A 13,100-nucleotide genomic window follows, 5' to 3' on the forward strand; every position below is an offset into this window, starting at 1 on the left:
TTAAAGAGCCAACGCGTCCATACCTCAAAATTCATACCTTATTATCTTCCTCAAATTTGCTCTTTTTATTTTTTCACTTCAAAAAAACTCGCAATATTGAGCAAATTGTTTCAGTATATCGTTAGAAACAACATGATTGATCATATACTTATTAAATACAATAGACTTCAGGAAACATATTGAAAATAATTAATCAGTATTGAATTAATTTTGAATGCGGTTACACCGAATCGCTGTATTGAAATTTGTAATTAAATAACGCTACTGATATGCTGGGGGCATGACGTCATAATGACCTTACGTCACGTGCAGACCGATATACGGCGATGACGAGCTCATTCATCGTCCGTATGGGCTGTAAAGCCGCATTATTAACTATATTAATTTGTTATTAGGTCGCAGATGGACAGGCGCGTTTTTTCTTTGTCTCGTTACATGTCAATGACACGTTGACCATATGGTGGTCGTTTTGAGAAGCAGACAATCAAGCTGTGATGAGATTAAGAGCTGCATGTAAAAAGAAGAGGCTTCGAACCTTCAAGCATCCGAATAAATATTTAAAATATATTTACTGTATAGAGAATATATAGTAAATATGATTTATATTTATGTATATATAATACACATTTCTTATTTACCTTTAATGTGTGTGTCTATATCTGTGTTGTGTGTAAAAAAAAAAAAAAAAAAGCTGCTACGAAAAATTAGGAGAAATTTCTTTTAATATAAAAAGTAAAATTGGAAAAGAAAAAAAAGACAAGAATACAAATAAATAAAAAAACATTTTGGTAATTAAAAATACAGTATTTAGACCAGCAGTTTGCACAGTATAGTGTCGAGACAGGCAGTAGAGGTCAAACAAACATTAGAATAGTGCAAGACGGATATTACAGCAGTCCAACTATGGTAGGAAGGTGAAAGTATTGCTAATTCAGGATAATAGCTACATTCAAAAACCATTTCATCTGGTATCATCACAAAATGGTAACATCTAAATAGTTCTCCTTTTTTTTTTTTTCAGTTTACATACTTGTGCATAACGTGGATAGTATACATTACATTAATGTGCATTTACAATAACATGAACATTAAAACGCCTTCGTGTCTGAAAGTAGGATTCGGTGCAGAAGTGGCAGTCAAAATTCAGAGCAGTCAGTGCAGAACGTTAGTGTGCTCTTTTGTTAGTGCGGTGTGGAACTTTTTCCACAGTAAATGACTATATTAATGCCTTATGCTTCCCTCCTCTTCTTCTGTTACCTAAAGGGACACACATCTAAAGAACGATCAAGGGATCTCCACTGTACACTCGACAGTCTTGAAACAAATCCAGCCTTTCTTTGCTCATCAACATCAGTGCTTGAGCCAACAGCAGAATTAGTTTTAAAAACAGTTTGCGCAAAGGATGTGATAGATTTAACGCGTCTTCTCTGAGTGAGCCGGTCTCTGGCCTCAGCCTGTCAGCCGTTAGTCTTGGAAAAGACATGACATAGAGCTTTCACAAACACTTTAATCCACTGAGTGCAAGCAGACAAATCAGACAGCGCTACAAGGTTTTATGTGGCAACACGTTCTCTCTCTCTCACACACACACACACACTCACAAATGTCTGGAAGGACTGTGGCTCGTATTGCTGCCCTCTTTCTCACACTCACACAAGCGCACGAGACGAGAAAGACAGCACAAACAAACAAAAGGAGGAAGTGCAGGGGAGCATCTGAATGCCGTGCGCCGGGTAGAACCTAAAATTACCTCTGCAGTTGAGCAAGAAGCTCATTTTTCTCTACTGATGACTAGTTTGAGCAGTTATGCTGCTGTGCCCATGAAGATCATAATGACTCTGTTTACAGCAGATAACCTCTCAGAGTAAACAGACTGAAGAGAGAGAGAGAGCGAGAGAGGGCTTATGCCTGAGAGAGGAATGTGCAGTGTGTTAGTGTGCGTTTGGGGGGGGGGGTATGGGTGTTTAAATGATGGAGCGGCAGATCACATCTGGTTTTACATCCACCCGCGCTCAGCTCCGCCACACCTCAGCACTCCACCCGCCGAAAACTGGACCGACTGAGAGAATTCCTGTAAAGATGAGCAAGAACAGATCCATGATTTGAACAAATCCCCTCTGGTGACTCACGGTGGTCATGGCTCTGACAGTCAGTGAACATTCACCAAAGGAAATGTGGTTTGGAAGGGGAAAAAAACAAAAGACACCTAACAGAACTGCTTATTATTTACTGTTAATTTATTATTATTATTATATATGCATTTAACTTATTATACACATTAATATTGATTTATTGAATGTAGAACTGTATATTAGTATGTTGCCTCAACTGTGTTTTTGTTATTTTAATTTCATTATTCTGTTAATACTATTATTATTTGTTCATATTATTATTGTCATTACATAAGTTTACTTGATATTTATTCATATTTATTTCTGTAGATGCAAATGTATATTATTTAATTGTCTTAAAAGGTAAACAGACAACTGCTTTCACTCATTTTATTTTCATTTATTACACAATGTTGTTTTACTGTATTATTATTATTATTAATAACATAATACTTATAAATTTGTGATATAGGTATTTCATTTCTCCTAATCATTATTATTATTTATTTATTGAATGTAGATGTAACTGTATTATATTAGTACATCGTCTCAACAAAAGGTGAATAGACACTTTCAAAATTGCATCCATTTTTGTTATACAATATTTTAATTTCTGTTATTTACAATTTTTTATTTTAACACCGTATTATCATTTCCAATTCTCATGGTTGACAGTGGGCTCACATCGGGCGTTGGGGGTCACCATCATGAACGACGACCCTCCGAAACTCTGCTGAGCACTGCTTTCTTGTCATTTCTTTAGCAATACGCATTTTTCACGGGACCAGATCGCAACCCTCCTTTATCCCGGCTTGGGTCACATAATGAACAGAAGTACTGATGATGATGAGCTTTATTATTTGTTAGAGTCACCATGAAATCAAAATGGGCAATTCTTATATTTTTTTCACAGAATGTTGCAGTGTTTATTATGAATGATTTTTCTGTGTGCATAATTATTATATATTTTTTTTAATTCACGTACACTCCCCTCCCTCTCAAAACGACGTCAGTTTTCTTCATGACACGTGTCTGGGACTAAATATCCTCCACAACTGACTGCAAACTGCCATCCAGATCTGCCTCCATTTAGTAAGCAACGCCCAATTCCCGATGGACAAAATCAAGTCCCGCCATTCCAGAAGCCGATTCACTCGGATATACATCACAGTAGGAAAGAAAAGACTAGTGCAACTTCCGTTTCATGCTGACTTTAATATTATTATTATTAACTAATTATTTAATATATAAATATGTTTAACTACAAACATTAATACTTATGATACATGTAATTTATCATACATTTTATAAACATTTATTTATTGAAAGCAGATTAATTTTTATATTAGTACACAGTCTGTGAACATGCTGTTTAAGGCTAAGACAGTCTCATAATGCACACACATTTTTTTTAAGAGTAATTGGCTGCTATACAACTAGCATGAGTCAGGGTGCACAGATTTTTAATTAGTCTGATGGGTTTAGTTGACAAGTAACCAGGCCGCGATGACCTGTTCTATTATTGTGCTATCATCAATTTCAGATAAAACCGCAAAACGTAACAAATAAGTGTACATGCTTAAGGGGCTGGTGTTGGGGTGAGTGAGGAGTGCGTGGCGTTACCTCTGTGTTGGTGTGGTCGGCAGAGGCAGCGGTCTATAGAGTTGTGGAATTTTCCGGTTGATAAGGGGAAACAGAGCTTCTCTCAGTTTAGTGTAGTTCCGCTCCATCTCTCGATGGTATTCCTTCTGATCTGAACCGATCAGAGACTTGTTCTTCCTTAGAGCATCCTCACACCTGAGTCAAGAATACTGCAAGTTAGTAGGCTAAAAAAACCAAGCTGTCCATTTGTATGAACTAAAATGTAGAACGTTTTATTTTAGCATTAATTTCATTCGCTCAGATACCATGCTGATGTGTGGTTCATGTAATTGTCAGCTTTATATGGAAATAGACTGTTGTCATGTCAAGGACCATAAACATCCAAACCAAGGCCAAAACAATTACATTTTTGATTCACTGCTTTTTTACTTAATTAAAAAAGCAAATTTTCTAAATTCAGATAGATTCAATTGGACTTGATACACTGAAAAGCGATTCGCTTTAGTATCATCTTCAAATGCTTTTAGACAAATCTCAAAATACCTCTCCTTAATATGCATCTTTAGCAGGAAAAATAAGTTTATAGTAATACTTGAAGAGACAAAATAAAAAGTGTGAAAAACTGTCACCAGTTGGTCGCAAACTGATTTATTTAAACATTGTACTTTCATTCAAATTACTTGTTCTGGTGAATAATTTTAAATGCTAAAAGTAATTAAATGGATTTGTTAAAAATCACATATGAAGGTTGATGTGGTTGCATTGGCAGGATTTTTAAATCACTATCTAAACGTTTCCAACTCTGCTAAAAAGTGAGCGTGCTTGTGTGCTGGAAAGTCACTCCACCTTTTAGTGAAGTCTTTGAAGCAGAGGCGCAGTTTATTGTGATGGCGGAAGAGTTTGGGGTCCTCGGGAATTTCAGACAGGAAGACCTGAGCCACCTCCAGCGGACCCTGTGTGACAGACAACATGTACAGGTTCACATCCACAAACACGCCGACATACTGGAAAAGCAGAAAACAAAACATTTAATCCAAAGGTTACCTGATTAACAGTGGTGCCAACACTTCCCTGAAGCACCATCTGGAGCATCTTTGGGTCTGCAGGGTCCTGATGGGTGGCGAAGGCCAGTTCCTGAGTTTTCTTCTGCATATCCTCAATCGCCACCTCCATCGGCATCAGAATGATCTGTAGCGAGGAGGAAATGTAGTTAGAAAAGCCTGTTTCTTGTAGCAATGTACAAATCTGCAAAACAGAAGCGTCCCACACCTCCTCTTTGTGGATGACATTGATGCGGGTCTTGATGTAGGGGAAGGCGTGGGAGGTGGTGAGGATGGTCTTGCGTTTGTACTGCTCATGCAGGTCGCCGTGGGCCCGACCGTCCAGCGTGAACGGCGTACAGTACATGAACGTACGCAGGTTATAATTCTTGTCAAAGTATGTGATGCGCTCCTTCAGCTCGTAAGTGTCAAAGAAAGGCTCCACATATGTGATCTGAAGGTATGCCTGGGTAACATAAACATACACAGCACTCTTCAATATGGAGACCATATGTTCAAACCTGCAGTTATAGTGGTTAAAAAGACATATATACATATACATATATATGTAGCGTTAGTTTCTAACCTTATTGGGGTCCAGTTTGGTCTTGTCAACAGGGCTGGAGTCCTTGATGATCGACACCACGTCGTCACCAAATCGTTCAGAGTAGAATTCCTATAAAAGGAAATATGCATATACCTTACAAATAATTGTATTAAAAGCATAATTTGAGATGCAAAAAACAAATTGGTGGACCACGGTCCTGATATTGACCCACGATTTGCCCCCTGGACTACAAACTATTTCTCATAAATCAATATAAATTGTAAACAGTGTGTTTCTTTCTTTCTTCTTTCAAAATGTAGGACACTTTTAAACATAAAAAAAGAAAAAAAAATTACAATTTTTAGAAACAATGTAAAATAAAGTAAAAATAAATAAAAATAAAACAGCTAAACATTTTCATGTTGAGAAAAATAACTCTTTATATTTATATTATAATTAATTATTAAATATTGTATTATAATTATAAATCAACAAATCATTATACCATGGTCTGTCTGAATACTCGATTCTGATTGGCTGGAATGTGTGCAATACAACCGTTTAATGCACATGTAGCGACAGACAGACACACAGACAGACAGCCACACACACAGACAGACACACAGACAGACAGACACACAGACAGACAGCCACACAGACAGCCACACAGACACAGACACACACACACACACACACACACACACACACACACACACACACACACAGACACACAGACACACAGACACAGACACACACAGACACAGACACAGACACACACACACACACAGACACACAGACACACAGACACACAGACACACACACACACACACACAGACAGACACACACAGATTGGAGATCGCCTTGAGCACGCACAGAAACTTTCAGGAGCACAGAAACGTATCAATGCTGCCCTGCGACTTTTATTAATAAAATAGCTTTGCTAATGTAGTGACATCATATTTCTCAGCAAAGAGGGGGTAACAGTGCTGTTTTTGAAGTAATTAAACTTACAGCTTCGTTGTTAATAGAGACAGACTCTGAAAAGACCCAGGTAAGCATCTCTCATCTCTCTCGATAATTAATTCAAATAAATGCTATAATTCATTCACTGAGACGAACGTAATCTTACGCACTACATTATCTCTGTGTCTGATTTTATGCAGGCAGAATGTTAGAACTAACAAGCTGCAACTGTCGAAAATAACCGTCATTTAACACGTTCCCTTATTTAAATTACTACTCATATTAATAAACATTACTATTTAGTTATTAGTAATAATAAAATAATAAAAAGTCATAGTAAAATATTGGTATTATTATCAACAAAGTAAGAACAGCCATCATCATTTCTCTAGACCAGAAACGAACCTCCAGTCTATGCGAGATCTCGGCCAGTTTGGTGATAGAAGGCTCTTTATAGACAAACTCCTGCTCATCCAGATCTCCAAAGCGGCATCCATAGAAGCCCACACGAAAGTAGGTGCCAAACATCCTCTGTGACCTGAACATTGAGGACAGGAACAATGGAGAGACATGTAAAGAGAGAGAAGAGCATTGTGTCTCACATAAAAGCCTAAATAACATAACTTTAGTCTGCTTCATGCCCGAGGACACGACACTGATGGCATGGAGGATCTGAATACGCGTACACATGTGCCCGAGGCACTGACTGCTGCCATTCTTGTGAAATGGCCTTACATAAGTGTGTCAGAGATGGTGAACCTTAGAGTGAGATGGAACGGCTTGAATTTTATGTCGGGTAACAAAGTTCATGTTCACTCACCAGGAAAACATCCAGACCGCACAGGGGGAGACGGATGGAGAAATAAAAAGAGATAAAGAACAGAGACAGTTAGTTTCTGTGGAGGAGATAATTATTTTCTAACATAAACTGCAACATATGGTACTGATAAATACAGGAGCACAGTGTGATCGAACAGCCTTACCTCCCATCCTGAACTCTGCGTGCGGACACAGCAGGAGACGCATCATCACCGACAAGACAGAGAAGACATCAATCACACACATTACAATAACAGAGAGCTTTGCACCGGAGGTCAGCAATCAGAGTTTGTGGTCCAGATCTCGGCACAAAGACCGGTTCCATCCAGAGCACACGTTCTCGTTATATAACTTTTAAAGCTGTCAATTACTATTGCTAGTTTGGTCTGATAAATTACTATTAATTATTACAATTAAAATATAAACACACCTGCAAAACATTCTAAACTTTACAATTACCATTAAAACTACTAGTTTACAGCACAGATGATACATAATTGTATAAAATGAAGATGTATAAAATGATAAACCTCACATTTCAGCCTAATAAATGATTATGCATGTTTTATATAATTAGTCTGAACAAAAACAGCAGATGCTGATTCATGCAAATGAACTGTGACAGTAGGTAGTGCTTATGGAAAAGCAGAATACAGTGGTTACCATGGTTACTCCTGTATTACCCCTCCCCTCCCCTTCTCAATATTATAACTACGTTCAATATCAGAAAGGAGAATTTTGTCAAAAGTGAAGTTTGCTGGAATGATTAAATGAATATTCAAATGAAAATGTATGATCCCATATGTAAAATCTGGAGTACAGAATTTTCCCACCATCTGAGCAATTCAAGTTTCTGATAAATCGAAAAATTTAATTAAAATGACATTATAAATAATACATCAGCACAATGATTTCTGTCCAACTGCCAATTTCACCTAATGCAACTAGCTCAGCAATTACTGCCAAACTTGTTCACATAATCTAAACAAGTGAAGTGCATTGCAATTTTATTACTAATAAATAATACCAATTCATTTATTATTATTTACTACTGTGGTTCTAATACTGAACGAAGCAGCAGACAAATTAACTATAAAAGGATATATTTATTGACAAGAAATCACAGCTGCCCCTTTAAGAATGTACAATGAATACTACTGAAATGGCCATTCAACATACTGACTCCAGAAGTCGTGTAAGATTGTTTGGACCTTGTTGCAGACATGACTTCCTGTGTCAACAAACCTGATTGTATACTTTGTTGAAGGCGTCCTGCAGTTTGCCGTGGACGGAGGCGAGCTTCTTAAAGTCTCTGTTGGCCTCGTGAATGGGACAGAGGATCTTATAAACCTCATTTATGGCCTCGTACATGGCAGCCTAGAGGAGAGACAGAAACTACAGTCAGCCTTCACTGCGCTAATAATCCCACAAAAATGTGTGTCGCTGACTTAAAAACAGGTCTAAATCCCTTTGATTCCCTTGGATGCTCTCAGTTTCCGCGACTGTGGCGTGAGCTCTCACCATGTTGAACGAGGCAGCTGCTTGCTCTAGAAGTCCCACGAGCCCTGACTCACTGAAGTACTTCCCTGAACAGATGCCCTCCTCTTCTGGGGACAGGATATCATCAGACACCGCAGACTCCTCCAGCACGTTGGACGAAATACTCTGTGAAATGCAATTCAAGTGTCAAAGAGACTAAAAATCTATTCTGATCGATTTTTGTTCAATTTATTCCTCTCAATATATCTAAAACATTTTTATTGAAACATTTTTAATTTATAAAACATTATTTTAATAAATTGACATTTTTATTTGACAAAATATAATGTTTGCAAATAAATATGGTATGAATAGTATAAATACTGCTGTGAGGTTATTATTTTCATTAAAGTAAAATTGTATTCATCTTTTTTTGTGTGTGTGTGTGTGTGTGTGTAAACTTTTGACTATAAAATGCAAATGCAAGAATTAGAGTATTTACCAGAGTTTCCCTTTTCACCAGTTCATTTCCATGACTTTTTCAGTTCTTAATGAATACTGGATAAAGAGTAACTACCAAATTAAACATTAAAGAGCAAACCTTAACTATAAAAATGTATATTTGCTACGGATATTAGATTTTTCAAATGACCAGATTTTGTTCATTTTTATGACATACAAAAAAATAAAATAATAATAATTTACTACTATATATACTACTATAGTATTTTTTTTTACCATATTTAGTAAAAATATAATAATAATTTTAGTAATTTGGTTATGTGCTTTTGTCATTTTTCAATCTTTTTTTATATATATTCATATATAGCTTTAATACATTTTTATTTCAGATTTAGTCATTTTAGTACTCCAACTTATTTTGGTTAGTTGCACAGGCAACATTTGTAATATAAAGCTTTATTTCAATTATTGAAAAAATTTGAATATCGTGCAAAAGTTAATTTATTTCAGTAATTCAACTTAAAAGGTGAAACTAATTTATTATATAGACTCATTACATGCAAAGTGAGATATTTTAAGCCTTTATTTGTTATAATTTTGATGATTATTGCTTACAGGTTATGCAAACCCTAAATTCAAAATCTCTAAAATGTTCATAAGATGTAAACCATAATCATCAAAATTATAACAAATAAAGGCTTGAAATATCTCACTTTGCCTGTAATGAGTCTATTAGTATAAACTTCTAGTTTCACCTTTTAAGTTGAATTACTGAAATAAATTAACTTTTGCACGATATTCTAATTTTTCGAAATTCACCTGTAATTTTAACAGTTTTAGTTAACAATAACAACACTGGCCCAGATTAAACATTTAAGATAATTAAAGTCCCTGTAAAGGCAATTCAAAAAAAAAATTCTAAACACATTAGAAATGTTAGAAATGTATTGATAAAACATATTACAAAGACTGTGAACTGTGAAGTACTGAATTGTGGAGTTAGACCGTTAAACAGTTTTTCACCATTGCTGTGTTCCGGATTTTTTGGGCGGGGCTAAAACGGGGGCTCGATGACGCACCGGAGCCCCTGAGCTCCTGGACACGCCCCTACTTGATGACGCATCGGAGCCCCTGACGCTGGCCCCTCCCCTAACAATATAGCACATTCATTCACATCAGTTTGCCGATCGCGAGTTACTGCCAGTACTATTAGTTACTACAGCCTACAGTTTGCTAGCTAGCTATGCCTTCCTCACGGAAATGCGTACTACCTGGATGCGATCACGTACAAAACAGATCGGTGTCCTTATTTAAATTTCCGAAAAACGATCACATCAAGAAGAGGTGGATTAATTTTGTGAAGAGCCACCTTGCTTAGGATCACCGCCAAAATCCGCCTCTGTAGTGATCATTTTACACAGGATAGTTTTATAAACTTTCGTCGGCGACAACTGGGATTCACTGATAATCCGCTGTTACTGGTGAATGGGGCCGAACCGATTATCTCCCGCCTCGGCCTTCATCCTCCCGTCGCGCCGACAACTGGTGCCATCGTCGGCTGGCTTTCGTCAGCTTTCCCGCGAGTGGGCGTGGTTTCAGCGCAGCCAGCGGACACGCCCCCAGCGTTTGAGAGCAGAGACTACTGCTCATTTTTGCAAGATTTTGATAGCTTATTTTATGTACTTGCCGGCTTTTTTTATCATTCAAATTTGGCTGGGTGGCTAATAACACCTTTTTCTGTGGTGTGACAAACTCAGAAAACATACTTAATTTTGACTTTACAGGGACTTTAAAAACATTTTCAAGCTTTTTTTATTTTTATCAAACACACACACACACACACACACACACACACACACACACACACACACACACACACACACACACACACACACACACACACACACACACACACCAAGCATTTACCTGGAAGGTCACACAGCCGATAGGGAGGTAGCGGCAATCTTCAAGCATGTTGAGGTACTCGGCCACCAGGGCGGCGCTATGCACCAGGCAGTGTGCTGCCTCCGCGTGGTTGCCTCTCTCCGAGTGCTTCCCTGCCATGTTCTGCAGCCAGGTGAGTCTCAGATCTGGAGAGTTCTGATAGCCCTTAGCAATCCTACACAAAGAGAAGAGCCACCTTAACATTCAGCACAGGAGCCACATTAGACGTCCTTTGGGTTTCATGAAGAGAGAGCACTGACCTGTACATGAGGTCTAAGAGCATCTCTGGGTCCTGCTGGTGCTCCTTCATTTTCACAGTGTCAGTGAGAATCATGTGGAGGTTGAAGACGAGATCCTGAACCTACAGAGACGACAGCAGAACATTAGCATCATATTAGTGACTCTCCTAGAAAGCATAATTTTTATAGCAGATATAAAGTGTAGAAAAATATATCCTTAAAGCCTGACATTTAAAATAATAATCATCAGACAAATCAATTTTATTTAATGGAATAGTTTATTAAACCTTTAGACAAAATAAAAATTCAAAATCCCCCCCCAAAAAATATTAAAAATGTTTTATATATATATTTTACACACACACACACACACACACACGTACGTATATGTTCTGTTTTGTCATATTTGATACATCGGGTTATTGATATTTATATGGCCAAAAAAGTCAGATGAAATTCTAATAGCTTGTAATGTAATTCAATGATTACATGATAGTGCATATAAATATCAATTGTCGCTCTATATCTCACAAAGTCCCAATAATATGTCTCAGTAAGATGACATTTAATGCTTAATTTTATGATCAAATCTCTGTAGTTTTTTTATTGTGGGGAGCAAAGCGTATGGATATGAATAACCAAGTAAACCTAATTTGCTTTAGTCCAGTCGATGTTCATGTTGAAATATTAATAACAATATTAAAGACTTCATTAAAGATCAATTAAAAAAAATGCATTAAAGATTTCACAGAATTAATACATGTGTATCAGGACCTGAAGGGGACTGACAAAAGGCATGTAGTAGCTTACATGCAACAAGTTTTCCAGCAAAGTTTAATTCGTGTTTATAATTTAGAGGCCTTAGGAGTTCATGTATTAAATATGATACAGTATAGGCCTTATTCAGGTTAGATGCTGTATTGAATTTAACACAGATGAAAGCGAGACTGTGAAGGACAGACGCACAGTCTTTACAACGGCACGCACTGAATAAAGGTTTATATTCATAACTCACAACTTCAAGTTCTCAACTATCAACTGAAAGCGTTTCATCAGCTGAACAATTGGTATGTTGTTAAACAAGAGTACGATCCCTTACTGTAACACGATCCAAAGTACTCTAATTCTATCCCTCAGAGTTCCCTGTCAAAAATTAAATATGGCGCTGCCCTGACTAAGGTCTATAGGGTTTTTAGGGTTAAAGGGCACATTAGTGGTGGTGGTTGGGTCCCCTGTGGGATTCGAACCTACAACCTTTTAGCTGGCCCCCCAGATTCAAGTGTTTGATACCTGCTCAGGGAAGGTTGAATCTCTGAGCTCCAGGTCATCCTCAGCATACGTGAGAATAGTTTTTAAAGAGCGCCGCAAATGCTCTTCGTTGAAGGTCTGAGAGGTTCCCACGAGCGAAGACAGAGACATGGTGACCTGCATCTTCACACGGGCAAAATTCTAACAGATCGGGAGGAAAGACACAGGATTTGATTTGGTTTATCATGTCTTTATAGGGAAAGCTGAATCAAGCATCAGAGTTTGGTGAGACGTTGTGCCTTACGTTGCCGATCTCAAAGTTCTGTCTCATGAGCAGGTAGAGGGAGGCGCTGGCGTGGCTGCGGACGGAGTTCACGCTGCTGCTGCAGTGACGCAGTAACCGCAAACACAGATCTGCACAGAGCTCAGTGTCCTCCTCAAACAACATCTCTGGGAACTACAGAAACACGTGCAAAGCTTAGCTTCTTCTACAATTTCCTTAACAGGTCATATGTACACAGAGCTGACCTGAACAACTAAGAAAAGTCTTAAAATCCCCCCAAAAAAAGAAGTTTTGGCTGATACCAACAAGCTGATCATTATATTCATCAAATGAGCTATAACCGATAAATGGCTGACACATACA

The 13,100-nt window shown here is 37.6% G+C and overlaps 2 protein-coding genes across 4 annotated transcripts in view; both read right to left on the reverse strand.

Annotated features, from left to right (window-relative positions):
• Positions 1 to 13,100, reverse strand: part of LOC311304609 (vascular cell adhesion protein 1) — a 660,847-nt gene that overhangs the window by 411,105 nt on the left and 236,642 nt on the right. The gene's annotated exons all lie outside the window — the stretch shown is intronic.
• The window catches only part of dock6 (dedicator of cytokinesis 6), a 53,342-nt gene continuing 40,946 nt past the window's right edge, over positions 705 to 13,100 (reverse strand). For all 3 annotated transcript variants that reach the window (XM_084418942.1, XM_084418941.1, XM_084418943.1), the window contains 14 exons: positions 12,759 to 12,911; positions 12,497 to 12,655; positions 11,228 to 11,328; positions 10,950 to 11,142; positions 8,604 to 8,747; positions 8,328 to 8,459; positions 7,247 to 7,261; positions 6,669 to 6,794; positions 5,340 to 5,429; positions 4,983 to 5,219; positions 4,758 to 4,901; positions 4,560 to 4,666; positions 3,735 to 3,908; positions 705 to 2,071 (listed from right to left, as the gene is read on the reverse strand). In XM_084418942.1, coding sequence (XP_084275068.1) covers positions 2,029 to 2,071; positions 3,735 to 3,908; positions 4,560 to 4,666; positions 4,758 to 4,901; positions 4,983 to 5,219; positions 5,340 to 5,429; positions 6,669 to 6,794; positions 7,247 to 7,261; positions 8,328 to 8,459; positions 8,604 to 8,747; positions 10,950 to 11,142; positions 11,228 to 11,328; positions 12,497 to 12,655; positions 12,759 to 12,911 — 1,818 coding nt within the window. In that variant the 3' untranslated portion in view covers positions 705 to 2,028. The remainder of the gene's footprint in view (positions 2,072 to 3,734; positions 3,909 to 4,559; positions 4,667 to 4,757; positions 4,902 to 4,982; positions 5,220 to 5,339; positions 5,430 to 6,668; positions 6,795 to 7,246; positions 7,262 to 8,327; positions 8,460 to 8,603; positions 8,748 to 10,949; positions 11,143 to 11,227; positions 11,329 to 12,496; positions 12,656 to 12,758; positions 12,912 to 13,100) is intronic.

Source organism: Rutilus rutilus (assembly GCF_951802725.1).
Source record: "Rutilus rutilus genome assembly, chromosome: 1".
NCBI lineage: Eukaryota > Metazoa > Chordata > Actinopteri > Cypriniformes > Leuciscidae > Rutilus > Rutilus rutilus.